The sequence below is a fragment of the Cupressus sempervirens genome, chromosome 10 (assembly GCF_028749045.1).
Source record: "Cupressus sempervirens isolate cs-2001-9-10 chromosome 10, ASM2874904v1, whole genome shotgun sequence".
NCBI classification, from domain to species: domain Eukaryota; kingdom Viridiplantae; phylum Streptophyta; class Pinopsida; order Cupressales; family Cupressaceae; genus Cupressus; species Cupressus sempervirens.
Window position 1 is genome coordinate 379,045,095 of NC_143127.1, and position 19,677 is coordinate 379,064,771.

General features: G+C 37.3%; 1 protein-coding gene across 1 annotated transcript in view; it reads right to left on the reverse strand.

The window, feature by feature from the left end:
- Positions 1 to 18,843: 18,843 nt before the first annotated feature.
- LOC149534254 (ATP synthase subunit B) overlaps positions 18,844 to 19,677 on the reverse strand; it is a 207,022-nt gene continuing 206,188 nt past the window's right edge. The window contains exons 13-14 of the mRNA XM_089803181.1: positions 19,516 to 19,624; positions 18,844 to 19,231 (exon numbers count right to left, since the gene is read on the reverse strand). Coding sequence (XP_089659307.1) covers positions 19,134 to 19,231; positions 19,516 to 19,624 — 207 coding nt within the window. The 3' untranslated portion in view covers positions 18,844 to 19,133. The remainder of the gene's footprint in view (positions 19,232 to 19,515; positions 19,625 to 19,677) is intronic.

A 19,677-nucleotide genomic window follows, 5' to 3' on the forward strand; every position in this document is an offset into this window, starting at 1 on the left:
CAAAGCAGCCATTGTGAATGAAGCTGGTTCCTTCACAAAGAACGTGAGGAGATTATAAAACACACTGAGCATAAACTAAATAATAAACATGCCGAGTCAAAGCACAAATATGAAGATACAGCCAAATCTTGCAGAAGTATAGAAAATATTTTGAATTAATGTTGAATGATTTTCAGAACACGTACCCTCTTGGCTTCTCTACACGGCTTCAACATTCATTCAGAAGACGGTGAAAGTATGCATAGAGTTTGCTATTACATTCAGCCTTATGGAAGGGTCATGCGAAGAATGTCTCGAAGGATTGTACTCACACCCAAAAGAAATCATTCATAGCCCGCACTGGTATGCATGAAGATAGCAATTAGAGCTGACAAAGATCTCGGTTTCATAGTGTGTTTGTGGGATTTGACTTGACAACGAACTAACTATTATGATCTGGGCAAAGACAACAGACTGTGGGATTCCACCACCAAGAACTAAGTCTTCAACAAAGATCATGCATTCATTGAAACCAAGGACGGTTGTAAACTATGTCCTATGATGTCAGCACTACATTTAAAACATAGGATTGTGGAGCTGATAACATGCATTCAAGCTCAAAACAAATGGGAAATTAGCTATCGGGTTTTACATTCAAAACATGCAGAATTCATAGTCATAACCGCTAAGGGAGAAGCTCAAATATGACCATAAAGGAATGCCAAAGCTTCTTGAGATATGAAGACCCGCAGATATGAACTGTAGTAAGGAAAAAGTGCTCAATGCTAGGTACAAGGTGCGGATTCTGTCTAATACATCTGTCACCATCCTAATAATAAAGGAACCTTTCGAGCCATTCTTTGTTATAATAACTAGTGAAGGCAGTTTGAATCTTCTATAAGAGGAGGTTGCCTCTTTCTCAAATACAAATGCTCAAACACATCCACAGTATTTGATACCCGAGATGATGATGGCTGAGTCAATTCGAGCTTCCAAATCAATGCAAAATACAAAACACGTGGCAACAGACAGTGGGCAGATTATCAGTCTAAATAAACCAAAAGGTCACTTTATTTTAAAATAATAATAATTAATTAACCCGAGAGCAATAATCTAAAGGGAATGATTTGATGAGTCATCAGCTATATACGCCACCTGTCAGAAAACATATGAGCCCTCGTAAGCCTTAATTCTCATCTTTATTAAAGAAAGATTAAAAGTTAAAAAAGAGGGAGGATTTCAAAGAACGCATACTTCCAAGAATCAGTTATGAAACTGAAAGGTCACGGGAAGGAGAAAGATTAAATAAGTGGACAACAGAGTAATTAGGGGTTCCATTTTTGGCTTCCGAAAGCTACAGACTGTGTGCTGTGGGCAGAGGGAGATTTTTCAATCCTGAGGGAAAGGAATACATAACAAAGCAGAACAAAGCTTTATTTGCTAAACTTTGTGTTAGTGATTAAAGAGGCTTTTGATTTTGAAATGTAATGTAGGAGAGATGGTTTTCATTTTCTGTTGCATGTGTAAAAGTATCTTTGTAGTCTTTTACATCTTAAAGAAGGGAGGTTTGAAAGAAATCTGCAAATTGGAACTTTGAGTCCATGTAGTTTTTTCTTTCCACTGATGGTTATATTGATGTAACTTTCAGTTTTCTTTAAGTGCATCAAATGTGCTGTTTTCTATATGCATTTGATATCAGGATCTTTTGGAAGCTTTGATTCGTTTTTCCTCAGGAGAATGGGAATCGTTCTTTAACTTTATCCTTTGTAATGCAGTATACAGCAAGTTAACTTTGTGTAATCTGTTTCATTCTATATCCTTTCTTTTTAGTTCTTAGGTTTCACGTCTACTCTGTGTTTACAGGTCGATGTTAGATATCCTTTCGTGCTTTCTGGTAAAAACACTCACATTTAATTCACTGTAAATCTTGCACGGGGAGCTGTACCCAATAAAATTCAGAGGAAGGTTATTAATCTAATAATAACCTATCCAACTGTTGGTGTCAAGTTGTCCTTTCACTTGGGCATTCAGGGTCGGATTTCCACATATTCTCTTGAAGGACAATCTGTTCACTAACACCTCTGATCCAAACTTGTCTTATTCCCTAGACAATTAGGAATCTACTCTTTCTCAAACCCTTAGCCTTACTACTTGATTCTCCTCACTATCAAGTTTGACACTCCTAAATACCCTTGCAAACAATGTGTGGATTGCCCTTACCTTGGACCATAGTCTTCTTCAAGGCACTTAGTATCCTCCTCCCTAGACCATACACCATCTCACTATGCACAAACTCACAAATCTTACCCGATCCTTATGTAAGAAAAGTCCACAATCTCCATTGCCAATATCTAAACAGTAACCATCCATAGTCATCTTTCATTGCATCAATGCACGTGATTGTTGTTGCATGGTTCCCTTCAACTCTCAGAGATGATAATATACACTCTTCCCTAACTCCATGACAAGTGTGGGGTATATCACATGTAAAACCAAAGAGAAATTATATTTTATTGGTCATTGTTTACCTTGAACAACAAATTTTTCAGTTTACAAAGAAATACATGTATCTATACTAGTCCTAAGAGAAAATGATTACTTGAAATGCCAAAATGGTATTGATTCACAATCCTAACATGCCTAATCAATGGGCATTCCAAATAATAGCATGCCTAATCAATGGTAATGTCAAAGGTGACTAAAAGTTGAACTTATGACAGAGAATGGACAAATTATTTCTAGTGCCCAAGTTTATTTCTATACGTTGATTAAAGACAATGCCAATAACCTCAATATCAAGTTTGACACTCCTAAATAACCTTGCAAACAATGTGTGGATTACCCTTACCTTGGACCACAATCTTCTTTAAGGAACTTAGCACCTCCCTCCCTTGATCATACACCATCTCACTACACACAAACTCACAACTCTTACTCGATGCTTATGTAAGAAGAGTCCATAAACTCCACTGCCACTTTCCAAACAATGACAATCTGTATTCATATGTCATTGCATCAAAGCACATGATTGATGTCGCATGGTCCCCTACAACTCTTGGAGATGATAATATACACTCTTCCCCAACTCCATGCCAAGTGTGGAGTAGCTCACATGTAAAACCAAAAAGAAATTACATTTTATAGGTCATTGTTTACCCTGAACAAGGATTTTGTTAGTTTACAAAGAAATACCTATATCTCTACCAATACTAAATGAAAACGATTGCTTCAAATGCCAAAATGGCATTGATTCACATTCCTAACATGCCTAATCAATGATAACACCAAAGGTGACTAAAGGTTGAACTTGTGACAGAGAATGGACAAATTGTTTCTAGTGTCCAAGTTGATTTCTACATGTTGGAAGTGAATGGTATGTTGGATGAGTCTTTACTCATGATATTTGAATGTAAAAGGGCTATTTTTATGTATAATTCGTGTGTAGGCAATATGAGATTAATGTATTATTTGTGATTAGAAAAACATAATTGGTTGTTGTGTGTTCACTATATTAGACAATGTACTCTCTTTAGTGGACGAAGTATAATGTGGTCATCCAAGAAAGGTGTCAAGCGATGGGCTCAAATAAACTATGACAAGGTGTAAAAGGTGATGCTTGGTTGGAGGTTTCCAAAGGTATGAGTCATGAGTTAATAGTTATATAAATGTGACGTAGAGTGTTGGGTGGATATGTTGCAACTGATAGTTTTGGGTAAAATCCAGTTGCAAAATAGGTAGACCAGCCACATCATGTCAGACAAAGTCTCTCCTAGCTTAAAGGAAATTTTTTGGATCAACTCAAGGTAAGCAAGAAGTTGAGAGATTTGAAAGGGTATGACCAATAATCTTTCTTCTTAGCTTTCAGGAAAGAATCAACTTACTCACGAAGTGAGTAATAGGCAAGATGAAACCTTGAACTACACTTATATCTAGAGTTATAAACAGTGCTACCAATAAACTAACACCAACTCAAAGGCTAGCTGAAAGCATACCAGTTTGGCTCTAAGTCTGGTCTTAATATACACTATACGAATAACATATACTATTGCAGCAAAAAGACTTCCGAAAATAAAGTATTCTAACTATTTTGTGAATTGAGGAAGAGATATAAGCTACAGTCAAAGCTCCTAGTCTATATATCTCCACAACCGCTTCTAGTGAAAGCTTCAACTCTGATTGCTTCCTAAATTTTTAAAACTCAATTACCAAGAATGCAAAGAAGATATGAATCAAAGATAACAAATGCAAATCACAGTCAAAGCTACACAATCAAAGTTATGCTTGCACAATTTCTCTAGAGCTCGCTTGCATGCAATAAAAGATTTTTTTCCAATTAGGGGACACTCCTTTATATAGGCAAATGAGCTAAGAAAAAAATGAGGAAAAGGTGGGTGCAACTCAACCAACTTTGACCCGATCTAACTAACAAGAGAAATTATTGGATTACATGTCATTACACATGTAAATTGTATTACATGTAATTACACATTTTCATGTAATACATCCTCTTCAATCTGCAAACATGAAAGAGAAAACAAATAACAATCTTAAAGATTTTTCTTTAGTGCCTTGAATTTGATGATGATATCACACCCTATAGGAAGATCTGAAATCTCCATTGTATTTGATATAACTTGTATTCTTACTATATTGACATATGCTGATTTCACAACCTTGGAATTTGTCTTGAGAGAATCTTGTAAGCGCTTTGCTAAGGAAATGTGTTCATTATATGAGAACCAAAATCTTCATAATCTAAATCAGCATTTACCTTGATTGTATATTCCAGAGTCATTTCTTCAATTGCAACCAAGTTATCACATTCATCAAGAACTTGACATCCCCTTTGTTCCAAGTCGCACATGATTCTAGTTTCTATTGCCTGACAATCTTCTAAGATTGCTTGCAACATTGTTACAAGTTTTCTTAGTGTCTCTTCTTTATAACCCATGAGTTTGTGGCACCTATAGAACATTTGACAAGATGGAACAATGTCACATGTGACCATGTCGTCCAAATCAAATTTGGCAATCTCATCCCAGTCACTCAGAATTTGTTTTAGAGTGTTAGCTTCCATATTCAAAGATCCTATTATTTACCGCATAGGTTAATTAAGAAATGCACATAGATAATGAACAAGCACACGAACAACAGAACTCCTTTTATTATATTCGCATATGTAGACATTACATTATGCTTGATAAGATAAGATCCATGATCAATAATGAATTACAATGATCCCAGATGGGATATAAATACTATCCCTCGAACCTTCCCGAAGGAGTTCGTTGGCCACACACATTATATTCGCTACAAACTATTTACCCGTCGACTACAGAATACATAAACACCGATGACAATCACCCCGTCGGCTATAGAAACACCGACGACAATCCAATCGGTTGACACCATCCCCCCCAAAAGGAAAAGTCGTCTCTTGACGACTAAAAAAATATCTGAGACAAATTAACAAACAAAATACATTAACGAACTAATTACAACAAGATAAATCTGCTTTTGACACATCACTTTCACCTTCGTCCCATGCCTGTAGCCTCTGCTAACACAACACTGCCTCCTTAATGAAGCTGACCTTGATAGCCACCTGTGCTGCTTTCTCTGTTTTCAATTCCTTGGTACCCTGAGCCAAGTGTTGCTACATTGCCTCCAATTGGATGATTAGCTCCTCTCGAGCTCTCTATGCATCCACCAAGACAGCCTCCCGGCCAACACCTATTCCCAGTGCCTTTGGTACACAGAAAGTCCATGCCTGCAGCAACTTCAACTCTTCTCAACTGGTTAGACTCCCACGATTGATATCCGGAACAACTAGGGGTCCAGGGGGCAATGCCCCCGACGGGGTTGAGGGGCAGCGCCCCCGTGAAGTCCTGGGATAGCGCTCCAAGTGCGCTCCTTGTCGCAACCACTGATGCTTCCCCTTCCCTTTGGCATCATCTGCTACTCATTCCGAACAACTTGAATCTATCGTCAGTTTTTTTTTTTGTTTTTTTTTTGTTTTGTAAGAAAACCCCTCACACCCATCTACACAAACTTGAATAATCTCTCCTCCGCAACTGAGAAACAAAACTCCAACAATCTCTCGCTGAAACATCTCCTCCAACAATGTGAAACACAAAATTCTATTCTAATACTGCTTCTTACAGTCAAACGGGCAAGAGCACAACAGAATCCGCCAAGCACACAAAAAAATTCGAGCACCCCTGCCAACGCTATCAAACTTCCGAAAACCTGAGCTTCAGATCTCCCAACACACAAACAAACCCTTCCTGAATTGGAACAAAAACTTTTATCCAACAATCTGTGAATGTTCCCCCAAACTCACATCACATCGCTCCTAAGCATCCAATGATTCGAACCATGATCCTACAATTTGACCATAATGCTGCTAATCTCTAAGCACACAACTAAATATACGCCGCATTTTTCCCACTCCTCCCAAATTCTGAGCTTCTGTTGGTTATACGCATTTAGTTTTCCCTCGTCTTCCCTGGCTTTGAGGTATACAGATCTGCCTAATCGAATTGAAACATCGTTCCCCCGTGTGAAGTTTACTTGCAACGAAGATGGCATGGACTAATAACAATGACGATATATTGTTTTTCACCCACGGCCTCCAGATAACGCCATAGGAACAAGTCCTCCACCAAATGCAACGAAGATGAATCGAAACCCGCAGCAGATGTAGAATTCGCGGCTTGACAACCCCGAGGGCGGACAGGTGCCCGCGGAGCACCTCCCGTAGATGTTTTTTTTTAAAAAAAAATTTTAATTCAAATTTTTTCATAAATTGAACACCTCAATTTTGCCTCTTGGCATCGCCATTTTGCAACGACGATGATGAGGGAATCATCTGATCAATCTGCAACGGTGACGGCGACATCTTCCTGGCACAGTAGGATCCATTGACTGCGTGAGGTACATTTTGCCCGTCCAACGTTCCCAACTTTATCACTCGATTGTCGCCGACCTCCCGAATCTAATATGGTCCAACCCATCTTGCCTTAAATCTTTCCTGTTTGATTTCATTCCGACAGTCATACTTGAGTACCAACTACCCCGGCTGGAACTCGTTGAGTTTGTCATGCCATGCCTTATGTCTATTTTGTGTCACCTTCGTCATCCACTGTGCCTGCGGTCGCCGCGCGTCTAGCTTATTTCCTTGCTGTCGGTACCCTTCAAGTAATTTTATGGTGCAATGCATTCTTTTCTTCTTGTGCGGTCTGTTCATCGTGTACCGAATGGTGGGAACTTTCTTTTTTTTAGGTTTGGACTTTATGTTCTTCCCCTTAGCTTCAGGTGGAACTGCCTTTCCTTCTTCCGCTGCTCTGTATTCCTTCAGACACTCATTTTCCTCTTTTTTCTCACCTTCGTTGACCCTTAGCATATTACAACTCGGAAGGAGTTCGTAGTCTTCTATTTGCCAATGGTAAAAGGCCATTCACCGAGTCTAGGTCGTCGTCATTCGATCCTTCTTCTAGTGTCAATACTCCTTTGTCATCCAGTTCCATTCTCCTCTTTCCTTCATCGTCATTTCTTTCATCGTCACTGTCGTCTTCACCTTTTGAGTCTAATGATGCTGCCTCCTCACCTACCATTTGTGTGTGCAGGTCAATTATGAATCTTTTGCCTCCACGCTCCATTGATAGGGTATTTCGTTTCCAATCATGTTTTATTTTTGCTTGCACCAACCAAGTCCGTCCCAGAATAGCATCATATCCTTTTCTTTTCAATGGAATGACCACGAAGTCCAATAAAAATGGTTGTGTTCCAATAGTTACCGGTTGCACCCTTAAGGTTCCCAACGGTTTGATCCCGTGTTGGTCTGCTGTGAGCAACTGGAATGTAGGTGGCCACAGCGTCGACTTTCCCAACTTCTTCCAAGTATCCTCCGGCAACACATTCACACCGGACCCTCCGTCGACAATTGTGTCTGTCATAACATTTCCCAAAATCCCCATCTCGACGACTACCGGATGTCGTCCAGATGTGAGTGCCAACAGCATTGGATCTATTGTCATCACTTCCCTACTGTCCCTTCTTGTGTCCTCCGTTGCTTTCGAAAACGATGTATGATTCAGAATGGCCGTCCGTAACTGGGGCATTGTGAGGAGGTCACTTATCTTGACCGGTATCTCCGTTTCTAGGATCTACCGTACAATGTTTTGTTCTGCAAAGTTCCTTGCCAAGGTGCTGGTGATGTCCTTCAACTGAGATGTCCCTGCCGACAATGCCTTTCCAATTTCTACCTGTGCTTCCCCCAATTTTCTTTTTTCCTCCGTCGACAGTTTTGCTTGCCTCCGCGTAATTGCCAGAACCTCCTCTTCGTCCGTGCCGATAGTGATTAAGTTTACTCCAGACTTTGGGCACTTGGCATCTTCATGGTCGTCGAGTCCGCACCATCTACATAATAATTTCGGTGTGTTTGCTACTGTACAATTCCTGGCAAAATGACCCCACAAATTACATGATCGGCATTAAACGATCGGTCGTCTGTTTGCATCATACTGGGTTTGACTTCGGCTCTCATTATTATTGTTATTGTTTGCATTGTTGTTATTTTTCCCTCTGTTATTATTCTTGTACCCTCCAGATGTGGCACCTGTGCTATTCGTATTTCTGCTCTTGCCTGACGGGGAAGCCTCCTATGTAAGAAGCACCTGCGGAGATCCTCTTATCTTCATGTTAAAGGGGCACTCTTTTGTCAAATGGCCCATGATCTGACAAATGTCACAAAATTGGTTCTTTGGACACGATCCTTTAGTATGATCATCGGTCTTACACTCCGTGCACCACAGCTCACTGCATTTTGGCTCCTTCTGCATGTTTTTAAACTCAATCATGCGGATCATGTCCTTTTGTAGGGCACGAACCTTCTTACTGTTGCCTTCATTGTCGTTGCTATCACCTCCGACAGGCTCGTCGTCATCCGAATCAGATGAGCTAGTCTTCGTATTCTTCTTTGTCTTCAACTCACTTTTGAGGTCCAATGCTCTGTTATAAGCTTCCGTATATGACGACGGTGGCACAATTTTTATTTTCCTCTGCAACTTTGAGCATAGGCCTTCCACGAACCATCCTTTCTAAAGTCCATCCGCCGGCTTACTTTTCATTTTATTTATCAAGTCTTTTAATTTCCTGGCGTAAACGCGAACGGTTTCATTCTTGCTACAATTTCATTATCATCCCGCAATAGTTTAAATTATGTCAGAAACTCCTTTTTAATGTTATCCCAACTGTTTAGCTTTTTTGGATCTGTATCAGTGAACCAATCAATTGCTACGCCTCGTAGGGTGGCCGAAAATTGCCTCATCTAGTCGTCTTCATCAGTTATCCAATTTTCCTTCCAGATTGTTTCACATGTTTTGCAATGTCGAATGGGATCAGTCATACCATCGCCATTGAACTTCGGCAATTTCTCTTTCGGTCTTGCCATCACGATTGGTTTCTGTAAACAGACGTTGCTCGGTCTTGCAATACTGGCGCTATTCAATCCCACACTGGCAGACTAGTCTCCCACACCGGCAAACTGCACTCCCACACCGGCAGACTGTTCTCCCACACCGACGGACTGCACTCCCACATCAGTGGTCTGCACTCCCACACCGACGGACTGTTCTCCCACATCGGCGGACTCAACAGCTACGAACCTTGGTGAAGAAGGGTGTTCTGAAGTTGTCCTCTGCGGAAGTATATCTCGGACGAAGAGTTCACTCCATGCTCTTGCTTCGTCTGAATTCTCTTCCCTCGGTGAACACAAATTCAAGAACTCCTCCCGTGCTTCTTCCACCAACTCCACCCGCTGTCAAGTCTCCTCCAACAATTCCTCCGCGCTCCTGTTTCTGTCCGCAATCTTCTGAAATCTCCTTCGGCGCTCTACCTACTATGCCAGAATTAAATGTTCTTGTGCAGTACGGATTCCATCTTTTCCCTTGGCCTTATTTCGATCCTTGTTAAGTTGATTTGGCATTAATCTTCATTCCTCCCACCTTCTAGGTTCATAAGGCAATGGCACCAAATGTTTACCGCATAGGTTAATTAAGAAATGCACACAAATAATGAACACACACACGAACAACAAAACTCCTTTTATTATATTCACATATGTAGACATTACATTATGCTTGATAAGATAAGATCCATGATCAACGATGAATTACAATGATCCCAGACGGGATATAAATACTATCCGCCAAACCTTCCCGAAGGAGTCCGTCGGCCACAAACATTATATCCACTACAAATTATTTACCCGTCGGCTACAGAATATAGAAACACCAACGACAATCACCCTGTCGGCTATAGAAACACCAACGACAATCCAGTCGGCTGACACCTATCAAGTCATGTAGCATTTCTCCATACTTCTTACACGTCCAAGTACTTTGATCATATCTACAATGGCATGTACTCCTTCAAAAATTATGTCCACAAACCAAGACTCTGCAACTTCTACTACCCTCTTTCGTATAGGCATCAAGGATGCAACAACTACATGTTGTGAGGATTGTTGTCGAATGACCTCATTTAAGCAAGCAACCTCCAACTTGGGCTGATTTTTCTTCTCCCATATCTCATGATTACTCTTCAATAGATTGGCAAGTGCATCCTGCACATCTTTCAAACAACCCAGTCATGATTGTTTTCCAATCTCAACTTCGGTCAACTTTTAATTAGAATGGTTAAGTTTTTCAATTGGTTTGTCCACCAATGGCTCAACAACTTCTACAAACTTAGTCTTTTCAGAATCAACTGCAATCCTAGAACAATCTTATCTTTCAAAGATATAGACTTAGTTTTATTAACATGAAGATTATCTGGGGATGCCACAACCTTTTCTTCTCTTCATCACAATCTTGCTCAATCATGCAGGAAAACTTAAAATTTCATTCACAGAAACAGGTGCAGTGGTGACCATGGGCATTGATCCTAATTGTATCTCTATTGTGACTGAGCATGACTCAATTTGCACAGTTGAATTCATGGGTACATGATAGGAAGATTCTATCATAAACAACTCAAAACTAGTCATGGAAGTATCAAGCTAGGAAACGTGACCTTTTGTCAGGGTTGAAAAATCATCAAGCACATTCCCCACATTTTCACATTGCTCAACTATTAAAATGGGAGGAGCCACTGAAGATATAGGAAGCACCAATGTATTTACATCTGATGTAGGGATAGAAGGTGTGAACACAATGGAGAATGAATCCACATCATCATCTATTACACCCAAGAAAGGTGTTCCCTGCATAGATGGTCTCTGATTGTTTGTACGTCATGAAGGAGATATGATCATGACTTCTCCTTCTTCATCCTCATCTTCTTTATCAAATTTTTCATTGGATTCTCCTTCTGATTCTTGAGCTTGTTCAAGTGTTTGAGATGATTTAAATCCTTTTCCACCTTTCAATTTGAATTTGAGGGATTCCTTTATATCAAAGGAAGATGCACCATCTTTGCCTACAACCTTTAATTGTGACTTCATTCCAAGAAGGCCAAAAATTCCACAATCCACTCGTATCTTGGGATTCACCCTTCTGAGACCTTTGATATTCAACCATTTATTGGTGTTTGCCAAGATGGGTTGAAATCGATCAAGGATAGAAGTACCTTCCTTTTGTTGCCATTGTATAGGAAAAGGCCATTGTTTAAAAAAATTAGCCTGATCATATTCTAGATCAAGAATATTACCATCATCCTCAATTTGAAGAGCAAATGGAATTCCAAGCATATTAAGATCAATAATTTGTTGCAATGTTAGCCTGCAGTAGTCCATCTTCATAATATCTAGCTCTGTTCGCATATCAATCCAAATGTCTTCTATATGATGAACATGAGTGAATAAGCTCTTAATTATTGAATTCATCCCTCAGAAATCAAAATCATATCTGGATTTGAATATCCTTAATGTAATCAACTGAAGTGTTGCTTCCATGGCCATAGCTTTGTATATTGAACTGGTTGGGTAATGACCAATTACCAAAGGTTTGGCAAAGGTGATACCAAAACTTGGCCTATGCATAACATTTTGATCAAATTGTACCTCCATGATTTGCTTCGCCAACTCCATTAGAATGATTTTGTCAATAGCATACCTAGGTAAGCTATATGGTTCTCCTTTTAAGTACTAAACTCTCCAATAGGTTTTCGAAACTAAATAAAGATGCAACCATATTGATTAACCTTATCCTAGGCCTCATCATAAATCCTTTTGACAAACAACTGTTTATCAAATAAACACCAAAAATGTCCAAAACATGCATCTTGGACTCTCTTGTGATATCTATTATTTGTCAAGGTAATTTGATCATAGTACTCCCACTAGACTAGAACTTGAAGACAATACCCTTTGGTTGAAAGTCTTGAAAAAGATCCCATAACAACAACGATGTAAAAAAGGTAAGAATTAATGTAGAATGGTGTTGAAGTCCCTACATTGAGTAGCTGCTCAGAAAGCGAAGTGCTGATAAGCTCTACCCAAAAGATATGTGAACATGAAAATTTCAAAATGTTAACACATCATCAAAGGATATTGCTTACATAAAAACATTGATTCTTGATCAACAATGAATGTTTGGAGTATGGATAAATACTTCAAAGATGCAGTGTAATGATCTTGAAAGGAGATAACATGCATATGCAAAGGCTTAAATGTGACTTGAGAAGGTGGAAGCATGTGTAAACGATGAGTTTGTATGTATATGGTTCAAGGGATGAAAGTAGGATGCATGGGAATGCATGCAAATTTAAAAAAATTGACCTTTAAAGAGTGACTTTTAGTAAAAAAACGAGTTCTCGAGATGCAATTACACAAAGGAATTTACAGTAGTCATGACATGCGATTGGGTTTAAAAGATGAGATGATTGTATGTGGGATTTGAGAATGAGATTACATGTAAGTGTGAATGGAGGGCGAGTTAACATGTAATCACATATGGAGAATGGGATGCAATATGCTATGACATGTAATGATGAAAGTGAAATAAAATGATGCACTTGCATGAAATGATGAGATGGTGGAATGTACTCAAGTCATTGGAAAAGAACTCACAACTTCTTCCACAACAAGGAAAACAAGAAAGCAAGCAAGCAAACAACAAAAACAAGCACAGGGCAAACACATACCTTTGGTTTTAGACTCAAACATGTCAAGAGGCAAGCTACTTTAAAGTGCAAATTCGAATTTGGAAGTTTGGGAAAAATCAAAAAGTATGAAAATGAGGATTTTCATCATATTTAAAGAAAAAATGTACTTTTCATGGCATCTAAATCAACAAATGTGCAACATCAAGCTAAAACATGCATGAAAATAACAAGATACACACGAATTAACGAGCAAGATGGAAAATGTCCACTTGGAGGTTAATGAGCAAAAATGGAGGAGAACGAAGCTCCAACTTTGAAAAATTCTCAAAAAACTCTTTGATTTCTTCAACCTCGCAATGATGAATCTGAAATGAGCAATGAAGAATATGGATGGCAAAAAAGTACTTAAAACCCATCAAAAAATAGATTGTTTTTGCCTCAAAACATGTTGTTGGACATTTTTAAGAAAAAATGTGTTCTTCAAATAGATGGAGATGGGTCATTTTTGTCATTTGAGAGCAAAAACATGATCTTAACATGCAACAAAATGGATCAAAAGGCCCAAAAGATTCTTCTTGGGTCCAAAACGTGATAAAAAATGACCTCAAATGGACATTTGTAGGTTAAAATGTGGCTTCAAATCTTCATAAAATGCAACGATTTCTTCATGGATTTGGACACCAAGTGCATGGGAATGCATTCAAATGTAAAAACAACCCTAGGTAGAAGATTTCCTTGATTTGGAATGGATGAGATGGATTTGAAGATTTCAACCAAAAATGTGTTCTTGAGGAGCAAATGCATGAAGTTTTCCCTTTAATCTTCAAAATCGGGTTCTGTGAAGACATGCATGTATTCAAAGGCAAATCACACTCTTGGGTAAAGATTGCATGTTTTAAAACACATGTAATGGAGTCTCTCATGCAAATCGCACTCTGGGGGTGCATTTTCATGTTTTAAAAACATGTATTTTAGACTCCATGTGCAAATCACACTCTAGGGAGTGCATTACATATTTTTAAAATGTGTTGAAAATTGGTCTTTAGTGCAAAATCACTCTCTAGGGGTCACTGCACATTTTTAAAACACTTTGACTATGCAAGTCTCATTATTGGAGAGTCTTTGCACATTTTAAAATGTGTATTTACAAGTTTTGTGTTTAAAAATGCCTTTTAGCTCAAAATCATGGTCTATAGAGGCATTTGCATATTTACATGCAAATGGGTTGAAAAACATGCTTCACACAAGTGATGAATTAAACACATGTTTATTTAACTTTTGAAGAAATATTACTTAATTGGGTGAAATAATATTTATACTATATATTAATATATAATGTGCAAATATCATTCAAAAGGTGATACTTACTAAGATGTTTTTAAATTAAAGCACAAAAAATAAATCAAACTATGTAGTTAATATAGTCACTCAAGTGAAAAATTAAAAAGCAACTCAACTTAAAAAGATCAAGCCCTAAGATTGATCGAATCGAAGGGAAAACCAAAAGCAATTATTTGAGTAAAAACAAAAGACCAAAAGCTAACAAACATACACTCAAAAACACAAAAAAAAACAAGAAGGGTTCAACAATCATGTATAGGCTCAACAAACAGAAAAACTAAAATGACTAGATGAAAGCCTTCAGTAAAAGAGTTCATTAAATCAATTGGGGTCAATTGATTAAGTAGTGTTATTCAATTAAATAATGAACTAACTTGAAGACAAAATGAAACTAAGTTGAAAAGGTTTTGTATTGTTACCTACATTTTGTGGTGACAAAATGCAGGACAACATAGAGCATCCACAAACCCAATCGCCAACAAGGACTTCATGTCCCAACCTACTTGCTACATCTTCCTTCTCCACAAATTCATAAACACATTTCATTTTCCCAAGGCTCCCTAAACATATCCAAATTCCCCAATCTACTCAAGACATGCTTACATATCCAACAATATCTCCAATCTATTTACCTTCCCAAATTGTCAATTCATGCCCTCTCATGAATACAATGCACTTATAAGCTCCTAGCCACACCAACTCTAACCTTACACCCTTTCATCAGATCAAGGGCTCCCATGGACTCTCTCAAAAACCTTTCAAGCCCTCGACAACTTTCCAAAATTATGACCATATCTTGAACAAACAATCGAATCATGATTGTCGCCAATTACTCTTTCCAATCAACATACATTCCTTTTGATGCCTTACTGAGGCATATTCCTTCCCAAAGGAGTCTTCTATCCCTCAAAATGATAAACAACCTTTTCCAACTCCACACCAACACTCAGACCCCAACAATTTAACTTTGATCCAATCTATACACATAATATTTGTTTACTACTCAACTGTGACAATTACGTAAAACACTTTTGACACAAACACCTTAATCCCTCCAAGTTATATAATTTTTTTGGCCTATCCACTTAGGAATTTTTGGGAATCAAGAATTCAAAAAGTGCCTATTCCAAATATGTATAAAATGTTTCATTATTCCAAATGAGAGAATTAGATTAATGTAAAAAAATGAGTCTCCATATTTTTATTTGTTTACTAGCTACCCTAGGGTTTTATTGGTTTTCACAAGAAATTTGATAAATTGCTGAAAACTAAATGAAATCTCACCAAATTTTCTTTCGATGGAAGGTATCCTAATGGTCAAACAATCCATGAATAATTAGAGCATGAACCAATCTATATAAATGATCAAATAGGTATGACAACACATTTTATGAAGAAAAAACCAGTACCTTTTAGATGTGTTTCATTGCACTTTAATCCAAATCTCTTGTGCATTGACCAATCTACCCGTTGGAGGCACTTTTTCACATATTTATACCTTTCTAATCCATTTGAAGTTATCAATTAACTCCACTTCCCTTAATCACACATTGCAAGAAGTTTTCAACAACTTTTGAAAAGTTGCTTGACAACTTTTAAACGATTTTGCAACTTTTACATATATTGTCTTTATGACCAATCTATTGGCCCAAATAGATTACATTTCATGCTCTTATATCTCTGCCAATACTAAATGAAAATGATTGCTTCAAATGCCAAAATGGTGTTGATCCACAGTCCTAACATATCTTATTAATGGGCTTTCAAAATAATAGCATTACAAGTTTGAAATGTTGTTAAAAAGAATTGTCAAAAACTGTCATAATAAGGAAATATATAGGAAATTCATTTTCATTGATTATTGATTGATTACATTGACCCTCTCCCTTTTCATCAAGCATTACATGCTCTAATAAACTTCCAAAAACTGAATATAGACATCTAATCGACTGCAACTACTTTTCTAAATGGTTTTAATTGACTAATTTATGTTGTCAAGTTGACAACCAAGTTGCCAACTTGACAGCCTTGATAGTCTTTTACAATTTAATATCCTCCCATCACATTTCAACAAAACCATAATAAGGAAATACGTAGGAAACTCATAATTGCATTGATCCTTGATTGATTACATTGACCATCTCCCTATATCAAAGATTGTTTACATTGTTGACAATGTTGATTGATCAACTAAACATACCTTTAACCTATTGACTAGATGGTGAAATGAATGATGGTTCCATATTTCTATTGTTTGTATTGATTTAAAATGCCTCTAAAGAGTTATCCTTGTCTTCTTGGTTGATTGGATCATTTGAATCCTAGGAGAATGAAGTTGTTTGCAAGATGCAACATAATACCATGTACAAATGTTCGTTGAAATTTCAACGTACAAGTCAAAATTCCAACGAACAATCATAATGGCAATGCCGACAATGCCAAACATGCAACTGTCGTAGATTTGGCAACCTCATTGGTGGTATGACGACTCTTTGTCACTATTTTGATAAACCTCTGTCACACCACCACCAAGGTTACCAACCTACGAGGATTATTTTCCATTGTAGGTTTATCAACAACATCGTTACCATTATGAATGTTCATCAGAAGAATTCTGACATGTACATCAAAATTCCAATGAACATTGCAATTTTTTTTATGACAATATAACTTTGTTTGGTCAATCATTTCCGATGTGTACTTCATTGAAAGTTCAACGTTTCTATATTTGTTAGAACATCTGACAAAAAAAGTAGCGACGAGGGTTTTTGCCCTTGTTCGTCGAAAGTTTGATAATTTATTGTCAAAATTCCAATGTAAACTCTTGTTAGAAATTGGTCTTGAATGTGCTAGCGAAGGGACATCAATTCAACAACAAAAAAATATCAACCAAATTATAAGTTAAAGTAGAATCCTTAGATAATCATACATTTTAGTATTGTATAAAAAATGTTATATTAAATCAATTCTTTTCAAACAGCTAAGGACTTGCTCAATGGGAAGACCAAGCCGAAGGCATTCACCACATATAGAAATAGAAGTGACGTTGATGAAGGTGGTGATGACATTTCCCAAACATTTGATGAGAAATTTACATTTTTTAATGTTATTGTTGAGAGTGGGTGATGTTCCTTAATTGTAAATGTTGTTTTCACAACATGTTAGTCAAAATCAATTATTAAGTCATCCACCAGTCTTGATAGACAATGTAGGACAAAAGAGGTGTTGTACCAAATCTCAATTCAGATTACAAGCTGTAAGGGCCCATTTGGCTACAAGAATAGGAATACGTATTCTAGAATAGAAAATGGGGCTACGTATTCCTGTTGTCTATTTGGTTCAGCCAATATTTGATGGGAATTTGCAAACCCCAAAATTTATGTTTTCTAAAATTAAAAAAAGTGGAATAGGAATACGTATTCCAATAAAACCTATTTTAATGGAATTGCAAAACCCTATTTTTGAGCCAAAATTGGAATACATATTCCTATTTTACTTCGTATTCCAATTCTGTTTTGGTGCATCCAAACGAGGAATTCAAAAATTTTGGAATTTACATATGCCTATTCCGCTTGTATTCCGCTCGCCAAACGGACCCTAAGATAAATCACTAGGAAGGTATTGGGGGTAAGTGTACATGTATTCTAACTTTACACTGAGATAGCACATGTAGTTTGAGAGAAAATGAGTTGTCTTTCTTTGATATATGAAGTTTAAGGAGCATTGACAAGATTGATAGATTTTTGTATGGATCTGCTATAAATCTCTTTGACACACAATGCATCTTGTGGATTTCAGGATAAATTCATAGAAGTGAGAATATTAGTATGTCCAAGTTCATCAAAGAAATGAGTGTTTGTTCAAAGTGATGTAATGACAAAAACTATTAGGTCTGTCAAAGGGGCGGGGGGGGATTGGGGGGGGGGGTGGGTGTTGCCATTATTTTTAGTAATATAACATTATTTGTTAGGTTCATTAGTCATGTATGGACTTATTCTGTTGTAAGAGCACCTTAGTTTGACTTGTTAAACAACTAATATATTTAGGGAGTGATTCTATAATGTACGAACTGAAACTCTTATATGTAGTGTATTCAGCAATAGATTGTGTGTGAACTATCAAATTATATAATTATTGTTGTTTTGCACTCTGAAAACTAATAACATATGAAAGTAATTTATGGGTAGATTAATTGTATTAAATTTTTTTTATCCCTGGTCATTGTACACTAAACAGGATGTAGTACTAAGGAGATCATGTTGTGCACGAAAAACTAACAATTTTCTAAGGAAAAATACTATATCTAAGCAAGTTCATTTTACTCTTTGAATTTAAGCTTTGATATTAATGAAATAATGTGGCAGCTTTTTGAGCTCATAGCTAACACCCGAGGACCAAGATTTGTATGGCCACTCAGAATAAAATGTTCGACTATCTGACTATTAATTTCTGTACTATCCTGAAGGAAGAAATACAAGACGGCATTCAATCTTCTACACGTTTCTCTTCCAGAGACTATTATAATATCCAAGGTTTGTGTAGTGTCAGTGAATTTTCTGACTTTGAGAGTCGTATATTTGTCCAAAACAACAAAACAATATATCTGAGCCAATCGAAGAAGTTCATTTCAAATACAGCGTGATATTGGATGACCATAATATGCAGGGACACATGCAACTAAGGTATTTCTCTTTCTTACATGCATCCTAGTTTAAGCCTTGCTGCTGCAATCTGTAACTTTCCTCATCCGAAATAACATAAGGTATATTCCATGATCCCATGGAATGTGCAGATACCTTTGCCCCTAATTGCAGCACCAAAATTATTATTAATTAATCTTCTAAACTCCATTATAAAATACAAACTACTCGAAGCATTCTTCAACTCCATTTTTCAGGAAGCCTGCTGATAACAAGCACTATTCCAAAAAATTATCTTCGATAAATGAGCAAGCATACTTTCCAACATTCTAGCAGTTGTTTGAACAGACAAGACAGTTGTTTACAAAAGAACAGAGATTCCTTGAGAAGCAAAAGTTAGTTCTATTGACAATAGCCAATTTGCACTTACAGAAAAAATCAGTTTTACCTTCATTGACAGCTTCTTCACAACGCTTTTGGTATGCAGAAGCAAGAACGGGATTAAGTTGATTTAATAGATGCTGATATTTATCTTCAGCTTCAGAAATGTACTTTGCCTGGCACAATTCAAGCAAGCAGTAAGGAAGCTTTGTAATTGTCAGTCATCTCT